This window comes from Bidens hawaiensis, unplaced genomic scaffold (assembly GCF_021521415.1).
Source record: "Bidens hawaiensis isolate Kalapana, Puna unplaced genomic scaffold, B.hawaiensis_p1.1 tig00006968_1, whole genome shotgun sequence".
Classification (NCBI taxonomy): domain Eukaryota; kingdom Viridiplantae; phylum Streptophyta; class Magnoliopsida; order Asterales; family Asteraceae; genus Bidens; species Bidens hawaiensis.
The window spans coordinates 1,170,949-1,181,485 of record NW_027491478.1 but is presented as its reverse complement, the minus strand read 5'-3'; the positions used below and the strand labels follow the sequence as shown (position 1 = coordinate 1,181,485).

The 10,537-nt window shown below is 37.1% G+C and overlaps 1 protein-coding gene across 1 annotated transcript; it reads right to left on the bottom strand.

Moving 5' to 3' along the window:
• Positions 1-4,534: 4,534 nt before the first annotated feature.
• On the bottom strand, positions 4,535-6,779 carry LOC143634057 (shikimate O-hydroxycinnamoyltransferase-like). Its single transcript, XM_077102237.1, has 2 exons — positions 6,261-6,779; positions 4,535-5,479 (listed from the first exon to the last, which is right to left on the bottom strand). Exons 1-2 carry the CDS (start codon positions 6,666-6,668, stop codon positions 4,583-4,585), a joined length of 1,305 nt encoding a protein of 434 aa, XP_076958352.1. The 5' UTR covers positions 6,669-6,779; the 3' UTR covers positions 4,535-4,582.
• Between the last annotated feature and the right edge of the window lie 3,758 nt (positions 6,780-10,537).

Below are 10,537 nucleotides of genomic sequence, written 5' to 3'. Positions count from 1 at the left end.
TACCGAAGTTCGACGGGGACTATGATCATTGGAGTATGGTAATGAAGGCGTTGCTGAGATCAAAGGAGTACTGGTCGGTGATTGAACCTGGGTTCACAGAACCTGGTGAAGGAGAGAAAATCACCGCCGCTCAGCGAACCAGCCTTGAGGCGATGCGACTAAAAGATTTGAAAGCCAAGAATTACTTGTTTCAATCAATTGACAAGCAGATTCTGAAAACAATGACCAAGAAGGAGACGGCGAAACAGATATGGGACGCCATGAAGGGAAAATACCAAGGTAATGCCAGGGTAAAAAGGGCGCAACTTCAGAGGTTGCGCAGGGAATTTGAGACCTTTGAAATGAGGGAAGGAGAAGGAATCACCGATTACTTTGGTCGTGTTATGACGGTTGCTAATGACATGCGGAATTTCGGTGAAGACATGCCCGATGTGAAGATAGTGAAGAAAATTCTCAGATCTCTTACTGAGAATTACAATTTTGTGGAGTGCTCCATCGAAGAATCGAAAGACATTGACGATCTTTCAGTAGATGAACTACAAAGCTCTCTCCTTGTCCACGAACAGAAGCTATCTCGAAAACCCTCTGATGATCAAGTGTTGAAAGCCGAGCTTGATTCATCGGGTGGACGGGGACGTGGACGTGGAAGGGGCTCTTTTAATCGAGGTCGAGGACGTGGTCGCGGGAGATCAAGACCAGACTTTGACAAGTCACTCATCGATTGCTATCGTTGCCACCAGTTGGGCCATTTTGCATATGAGTGTAACCAAGGAGACAAGTCAGTCAACTACACCGAGTTTGATGAAGGGGAGGATCTATTGTTAATGACACACGCTGTGATACATGAAGAACAACCAACAGGAATTTGGTTTCTTGATTCCGCATGTTCCAATCACATGACTGGAATTAAAGATTGGTTTGTGAATCTTGATGAAAGCTTCTCACACACCGTGAAGCTTGGGAATGATCTTCGATTGTTGGTAAAGGGGATAGGCGATGTAAGGTTGGAGGTCAATGGCATAACTCAAGTCATTACAAAAGTGTATTATGTTCCCGAACTCACTTCAAGTCTCATCAGCATAGGGCAGCTGCAGGAGAAGAATGTAACTGTGGTAATAAAACAAGGAGAGTGAAGAATATATCACCCAACAAGAGGGCTGATAGTCACATCAAGAATGACAAAAAAATAGGATGTTTTTTATAAGAGCAACCATGAAGCCAGTAGAAGCCCGATGTTTTAAGACTGAAAAGGAAGGTCAAGACCAGCTGTGGCACCGACGGTTGGGCCATGTAAACCACAAAAGTTTGAGAACAATGCAGTTCAATCACATGGTAGAAGGGTTACCCAAAGAAGCAGAATCAAGTAAGCCTTGTGAAGTGTGTAATCTGGGAAAACAAATAAGAGAGAATATTCCAAAGAGGAGCTTATGGAGGGCAAATAACAAGCTGGAACTCATCCACACAGATCTGTGTGGACCCATAAACCCAACATCCCCAAGTGGGAAAAGTTACGTAATGGTTCTCATTGATGATTTATCATGAAAAGGCTGGGTTTATTTCCTCAAAAGAAAAGTGAAAGTTTGGAATATTTTAAAATATTCAAGGTCATGGTTGAGAAAGAAACCGGGTTAAACATAAAGTGTTTAAGAAGTGATCTTGGGGGGGGGGGGGGGGTTTACATCAAAATTATTCAATGATTTTTGTGAAACACATGGGATCAAGAGACAAATTACGACTGCCTACACTCCACAACAGAATGGAGTGGCAGAGCGTCATAATGAAAACCTTGATGGACATGGTGAGATGTTTGTTGATAGAAAAGAGGATGCCAAACTATTTTTGGTCAGAAGCTGCCAATTGGGGTTGCCACATACTGAACAGATGTGCAACAACTTCTGTCATAAACATGGTTCCTGAAGAAAGATGGTCAGGGAATAAACCTAGTGTAGAGCATGTTCGTATATTTGGGTGCATTGGGTATGTATTAATTCCATCCCAACTAAGAACTAATAGACAACAAAAGCATAAAGAGTGTCTTCTTAGGGATTAGTAAGAAATCTAAAGCATACAGAATGTATGACCCCATTCAAAAGAAATTGATTATAAGTAAAGATGTGAAGTTTGTTGAAAATGAGTGTTGGGAATGGGGTAATGAAGTGACCAGTCAAAGGGAATTGTCTATTCCTAAAAATGATGTGTTAGATAATGAAGAGAGAGAAGTTGGGGAATCTCAAAGTGATGTGACTAGTCATACATTGGATCCTAATTCTAATGTTGGTCAAGAAAGTAACTTTGAAGCTACAAATGGTGTAGGGTAAGTCTCAAATCCCTTAAATGACCCTCAACACAACACTCATCATGAAAGAAATACACCTCAAAGAGAAAGGGCAGAATCGTCCAGAAGAAATGTGAAGACTCCAAGTTGGATGTCAGATTATGTAAGTGGGGAAGGATTTTTTGAAGATGAAGCTGATTTTGCCATGTTCAGTACAGTTAATGATCCTTCAACTTTTGAAGAGGCTGTTAAAGAAAAGAAGTGGGTTGATGCAATGGAAAATGAGATCCAGTCAATTATGAAGAATAATACATGGGAGCTTGTTGAACTTCCTAAAGGTGCAAAACCAATTGGTGTCAAGTGGCTATACAAAACAAAGTTGAACGAGAAAGGAGAGGTAGATAAGTATAAAGCTAGATTAGTGGTCGAGGGGTACGCTCAAAGAAAGGGCATAGATTATGACGAGATTTATGCCCCGGTTGCACATTGGGATACGGTTAGAAGTATTTTAGCCATGGCGGCCCAAATAAGATGGATCATCTATCAGTTGGATGTAAAGTGTGCATTTTTAAATGGAGATCTAAAAGAAACCGTGTTCGTTGCACAACCACAGGGGTTTATCAAGAAAGGTGAAGAGTACAAAGTATGCAAACTGAAAAAGGCATTGTACGACTTGAAACAAGCGCTCCGGGCTTGGTTCAATTGGATTGAAGGGTATTTTATGAAGGTACGTTTTGTTAAAAGCTATTACGACCATACCTTATTCATCAAGAAGCTAGCAGAAGATGTAGTGATTGTCAGCCTCTATGTTGATGACCTAATTTATACCGGAAGTAATGAAAGACAGTGTGAAGAATTTAAAAACTCCATGATGCAGGAATTTGAAATGACAGATTTGGGTAAAATGAAGTATTTTCTTGGAGTTGAAGTGAATCAAGGGAAAGATGGCATATGTGTGTGTCAAAAGAAATATGCCAAGGATGTACTCGAACGATTCCACATGTGGGAAAGTAATGGAGTAAAGAATCCTATTATGCCTGGAACCGATGTCACCAAGGCAGGAGTGGGAAGAAAAGTAAACGAGACGGAGTATAAAAGCTTGGTGGGAAGTTTAATGTATCTCACTGTTACAAGGCCCGATTTAATGTATTCAGTGAGCTTTATTTCCAGGTTTATGTCCGACCCTCATGAAGAACATCTGCTGGTAGCGAAGAGAATTCTAAGGTACGTGAAAGAAACTTATAATTTTGGGTTGTATTATGATGGCTCGAAGGGGGGTGGATTGTATGTGTTCACGGATAGTGATTATGCAAGAGATGTTGAGGACAAAAGATGCACTTCTGGTTATGCTTGTATCATGAGTCATGCAGCCATATGTTGGAGCTCCAAGAAGCAAAACATTGTCACCCTCTCATCAACAGAAGCAGAATATGTGGCTGCTACTATATGTGTTTGTCATTGTATGTGGTTAAAGGGGTTGTTGGAAGAGTTAAGTGGCACATCTATTGGCACTATTGACATACAATGTGATAATAGTTCTACTATCAAGCTGTCGAAAAATCCTGTGATGCATAGACGAACTAAGCACATTGATGTGCGATTTCACTACCTGAGGGACTTGGTGAATGAAGGAAAAGTGCAGCTGAAGTTTTGTTCCACTTCGAATCAAATTGCTGACATAATGACGAAGCCAGTCAGACTTGAAGTATTTGAGAAAATGAGAAAGCTGCTGGGGGTTCGTGAGATTGATGTGTAAACTGAAGTGTGAGCCCATCTTCAGTTTAGGGAAGGATTTGTAATGGGCTTAGTAGTTTATGTGTCTTATTTAGTCCAGTAGAATAATGGGCTTAGCCCACGTGATGTTTGAGTCAGAATGCTAGTCCGCATGTTAGTCAAGTTATTTTCAGTTATTTACTTTCAGTTAGGGTTTGATAGAGTCCACATGATTGTCCTGGTTTGTAGGAGATCATGGTCTAGTTAGTGGTGAACGTTTGGAGTCTGTTTCTTTGTTTCAGCTATTTATAGCTGCTGTGTTTTATTAAAAGATACACCAGAAAATTGCGAGAGCATATTGTGATACCATCTTACACATTATATATCTAACAGTACTTATCATGTAACAATTAAATCATAAGTAATTGACATCCACTTTACTAATATTATTGCTCAAAAGTCGTCAATACTGTTTATGACGTATCTTAAGCTAAAAATAACAATATGTAAATGAAAATTAAAAACATAACAACACTAAAAGGATGCTTGATTTGTTTTTTTTCCTTATTAATACATGTATACTTCATCACTTCGCTAGAAATCATACAAGCATTCCTTGAACAAAGTCATATGATCCGAGTCCAAGCACACTGCCAACTTGACACTCCGGTCACCACTCGCGCATGGTATGATGTAAATTGTGCCTTCATATAGGATGCTCGCAGGTCCCATGAAAATGGGATGTCCCCACCCGAAATCAGAGTCATAGATGGGTAAGCGAGTCCAACTGTTTACATTCAGATTTGGACTCGCAAAGTAGGATGGCCCACGAACAAGAGTTGATAGATTAGATATTGTCTCCAGGTAGTCAATAGCTGATCTAAGATACTGATCGTCCATCCTAGCCAACTCATTATGGATTCTCCTTGCAGTGTCCCCTAATGACTCAGACTTAAACTCGCCTACTTTCATGATTGGGGTGGCAGTGAAAATGACATTCCCGAGGTAACCGGGAGGGAGGGGCGGGTTCAGTCTTGACCGTCCGTCAGTGGCCACGTACAATTTAGTTGGTTGATCATCTAAGAGTCCACGTGATTTACACGCACATCGCCATAGATGAGCGGCTAGGATATCATATGTGCTATGATGCGCGCTTTCATCGCCTTTTGCCTTTAGTTTAAGATCATTTAACTGATCAAGTGAGAGACGTAGCATCACAGTTGATGTGGACTTGGAGTGAGATGGGGATCTTTGGTTTTCCAATGGGATGATCATTGATGGTGGTTGGTGATACTCAACATGGTCAAACGTTGGTGTAGGTGGGTTCCGCGCTCGGAGAAGAGTGCGGTCGAGGAATGGTGGTACCGCGATCGATAAACCTCGAGCTTTGTCAGACCATGTGTTGATGAAATGAAGAGACGAGAGTTCATCTGATAATGTATGGTGTAGTCCACACCCTAGAGAAACCCCACCGCATTTAAATCGTGTAACCTGACACACAAAACATGTCGACAACATGAAAACATGTCTATATATAAAAGTTAACAAAATATTGGCTACATCAAATATATTTTTTGTCGAAACCAAATAAGGGTATTTAAGGTATTCATCCTGGTTAATTTTTTTTTTTTTTTTTAAAAACGGTTACTTTCTTGTATATTGGCTACCGAACTCTTCAAATTTGAAAAGTCTCGTTGCCTTACTCTGACTAGACTATGTTATCTTAATCAATAATTCTAATTTTACTTATTATTATTTTATTGTTCTTTTTTCACTTACTTTTTGGAGTACGACAAGACTCAAATTCACGAGTCACTTTCAACAATATTTACATTTTTTAGTATTATTTATTACTTTGCAATTGTAGTTTACTTGATATTTTTATTACATCATTTTCTTTTAAACATATAAGAGTAAACAATTTCAAACTTGTTGTTCGTGTATGTTATTTTAAACATTTAAACAAGTTCGGTTTAGTTAGATTTTATTATTTGACTCATTTTGGAGCGAGATATAATCATCACCAAATTGTTACAAATTTTAAGGAAAACATAACTGACTCATCATTTATTAGTTTGAATTGGTTACTTCAGTTCAATTATACCGGGATTTTTTTGTTTTCGCTTTAGATAATATGTTAAATTCACCTCTTGTTGTATATCAATTAGCAAAAATCATAATTTTATCTTTTTTATTTCAACACTCATGTCATAGAGTTCTGATTCCGTCAGTGCTTTTGGATATATAAATTAAACAAACCTTACAACCATACCTGCGTAATCACCAACGGATAAGAATCAATCTCGCCGGAATAATCCACCGTCGGCGCCAACTGCCTCAACTCCGGCGACGGCGTAATCTCACCAAAATCATCAATGCAACAATCCGCTTCCGCTTCGACGAACAAAACACCCTCACCGTTGCAGTTAATCTCAATCCTGCCATCGCGGTCTTTTGCCAACCGTCCGGCCATAGGAAAAAACGAAACAAGAACTCCGGCTAAAGCTTCCTTCATAACTCCCGGATCAAAAAAACCCGAACTCCCATTCGGTCGGTAGAAGTAAACGGTTAGGATATGGATCCGACCCATGACTAAGTCGAGGTTCGAGTTCCATATCCGGGTAACCGGAGTCGGTTTAGCGGGTTTAATAATTGATGATTCTTTCACTACTAGCTTCATCGGATGTTTTTTAAGATTCTCCGACAAAAAATAAAAAAAAGATTGTCCGACACGTTTGGTGTGAAATTGAGGAATCAGTTGAAGGACACGTGAGGTTTGGGGATTGGTGTATGTGTATGTATTGTATTATCCAGAAGGTGGGTGACTTTTCATAGGCTTTATGTAAAGTTGATTGGATTTACAGGGATATACGTGACACAGTTGTACTTAAGTTGAACACCACTTTATTAGCTAAATCAAGGTTACAGGTTCGGTTTTGTTTGTTTTCTGTTTAGTTTTGGGCTAAAATCGAATAAAAACTGAAAGTTTGGTTTTTGACTATTTATAAATTGTTTAGTTTTGGTTTTTTTAGTTTTCAGTTTATTTGGTTTCATCAGTGTAGCTTGAAAATTTTAAGCTGAAAAAAATGGGTCAAATTGTTGAATTTGAGGATAACTCAATTTATAAATTAATAACTAACTTAGTAGTATAATTTTGGACTAAAATATTTAAATTACGCATTTCTTAAATTTTTAAAAATTATTGACAATAAAAAACGAAAAAAATTAAATTTCAGAGGCAGGGGTTGAGCTACCTTTCAACTTTCTAGACGAATTACGTTTTTAGTGTCAAAAAGTTTCTTTTTCGTTTTATGTATCCACTTTCTCTAAGAAAAATCTTTTTAGTCCGCACTACCGCTCAACTTTTCTTTCATATTTTGTAACATCCCGTTTTCTAGTTTCGGTTAATAAATGAAAATACGAGTTATTATGAGTCGGGCTAGTGTTGGGTTAAATATATATGGGTATGGACTTGGGTTATAAAAGAAAGAAGGAAAGAACATGGGCTTAAGCCCATGATCCATAATTATATAAACCTTAAATCACTCATTTAATTCATTTCACACATATTCCATACACCACCAAAACACACACTTAAGATCTCTCTCTAGTTTCTCCTTCTCTCTCAAGCCGAAATCACCAAGGAAACGAGCACCGACCCGTGGTAATAATAGTATGATGTTTATGAACTTAAACCCGTTAGATTTAGTCACGAAACGACGAGCCGACACCGTTAAACCGTTAAGTTATGAGATCCGGGTAGAGTCGGGTGTAAACCGAACCTAAGATGAGCTTAAGGTTCATCCTAGCTCAGATCTGGATCGAACGGGACGAAAAACGGTGAAAACAGTGGGAAAACGAGCCGGATCTCGTTTTTTCGACGAAATCGCGTTTTTCCGGCAACGGCGCCGGAAAAGTAGGTACGAGGTTAAGGAGGATGTCAGGGAATGTTCTGACATTCCCTGACCTAACCCTAATTCGTGAACGGGAATCTGACGAATTAGCCTTGATTCGTTATCTAATTCGTTAAGGAAAAGAATGACGAAGTAGCCCAGTTCGTTAAGGTCCAATTCGCTATAAGGACCAGTTTGTTAAGGTCCAATTCGATATAAGGACCAGTTCGGTAAGGTCCAATTCGTTATAAGGACCAGTTCGTTATAATGCTGATTCTTTACAAAGGCAGATTCGTTATAATAGTTAATTCGTTATGAACTCCCATTCGTTAAAGACTGAATAACGAATTAGAACTTTGAAAGAATGACATAACAGTCCCTGGACTTAGAAAAGAATGATTTAATTACAAAGAAGCCCTTGAACTTTTAAGTTAGCAAATTAATTAATAATTCAAAATCCTAGTGGAAAATGTGTTACGACAGTTAATGGAAATAAAATTTTTCCATTAGGGGTTGTCACCCCTAGACCCCGCTGCAAGGGGCGCTGCCCCCGGACCCCCGTTCGTTGTGGGTTATATAAATATAGAAATACGATATGGATAGTAATATTAATTAATACGCGTAATTGTTATACAGTTAGTCGTGCACAGCTAAAGAGGGGAATAATCGTAAACGGTGAACGCAACGGCATTCAGGTGAGTTTATATCCCCATTCCTTGTTATGTTTTCGGGGTTGTGTGCATACTCGATGTGATTTGTTAATACACTTATCATAAGAGATAAGTGTATGCCTTATCTGAATTATGTGAAAGGTAGGATTGACCGCTTGTCGGTACGTGAACGATCTTCGGATATTGCACGTATTGTCAAGTTATGATTATGGTATAATGTTATTTATAATGTATGAATGATATGTACGCATGTTATGAATGAATGTAAGAGGTAGCCAGGTACAGAAGAAAAGGGACTGAGCCCTAATAATACTCAAGGTAGAAAAGGGACCGAGCCCTTTATAATCTCGAGGCAGAAAAGGGACTGAGCCCTAATAATACTCAAGGTATAAAAGGGACCGAGCCCTTTATAATCTCGAGGCAGAAAAGGGACTGAGCCCTGATAATACTCAAGGCAGAAAAAAGGACCGGACCCTAATAACATTCGAGGCAGAATAGAATAATGTAAAGTAGAATTTAGAATAAAGTATGAAGGTAAGAATATATACGATGCACGAAGTATGAGGATATAAAGCATGTACGAAAGTATGAAGTAATGAACGTATTGTATGTTACCTGACTAACTAGAACTCACTTAGCGTAGCTGACTTTTAGTATGCACGCAGGTGAGTAGAATGAGACAGCTGGCTTGAGCGAGGGCACATGGCAGAAGAATAAGAGTCTGGCATATGAAGACTTAAGACGTTTATGTTTAAGGTTATGATATTTTGAAAGACAATAATGTTTATTTTAAAACAAGTTATGGATTTATATGTAATGTTTTATGAAAGTTTCAATGTTCCGCGAATGTTTTAATTAACTTTGATATTGAGAACCGCGTTTATGAATAAATCCAACACCAAATGTAGAACACCGGTAATAGGGCCTTACATATTGATAAATTCGGTTCATTTTGATGTTATCGCTTTTTATTACACACAAAATTCAAAACTGAACTATAAATTCAATTTAAATAAAACTTCATTAAAATCAATACTAACGGATTTTCCTATTTTACGTCTGTATATAACAATATTGAAATTTTTAAAATTACGTGATTGGTCAGTATGAGTATTTTAATTCTTTTGTTTAAGTGATGGTTTATATTTCTACTAGTTTTTATCCCCCGTATTACGGGGGCTGTTTTACATTACTCGTTTTTAATATTTATATATTTTTTTTTGTTTAATTTTATTTATTGTAATGAAATTTATAATATACTTAGGGTCTGTTTGGAATGGGGTAATGGAATGAACAAGGGAATGGAATGGACAAAGGAATGGAATGAACAAATGAATGAAATAAATCATTACTATTCCATTTTCTTGTTTGGTTACTACATATGAATGAAATGAATCATCACTTTATTAATTTTTTTTAATTAAATAGTAAACTATTCAATCATAATATTTTTTATCAATTAATAAAACGATTATAAGATAATACGATACAGTAATAAAAGTATAATGAAAATTATAATTTAATAAAATTTATACTATAATAAAATAATAATGATGATGATAAACAACATTAATAATAGGAGTAATAATAATAACAAAAATAATAATTATTTTTATTATTAATTATTATTATTATTGATCATTTTCCATTTCATTCTTAGAAATAATGAAAGAAAAACCACCTTTTGCTAAGGAATGAAAAATGTTATATATGGAATGGTAATAATTCATTCCATTAATGAATGGTAACCAAACATGTTTTCTTTTATTCCTTTGAAATGAGTCATTTCATTCCACCTCTCATTAATTCATACCAAACACTACCTTAGAGTTTGATAATAAAAAGGTTTCACGAATAACTAAGATGTTATAACTCGGTTTAAAAGTTATCTGAGTTTGGTAAAACCCAAGACCCGCTTATTTTTTTTACAATAAAATTGTTTCTTAATTATAAATAATATATTTTTAAAAAAAATCATATAATAA

What these genes read in the sequence shown, in the direction of transcription:
- LOC143634057 (XM_077102237.1), bottom strand. Translation starts at nt 6,668, where the DNA reads ATGAAGCTAGTAGTGAAAGAATCATCAATTATTAAACCCGCTAAACCG. An exon ending in ATCCGTTGGTGATTACGCAG is followed by an intron (nt 5,480 to 6,260) that starts GTATGGTTGTAA and finishes TTTGTGTGTCAG; the next exon opens with GTTACACGATTTAAATGCGG.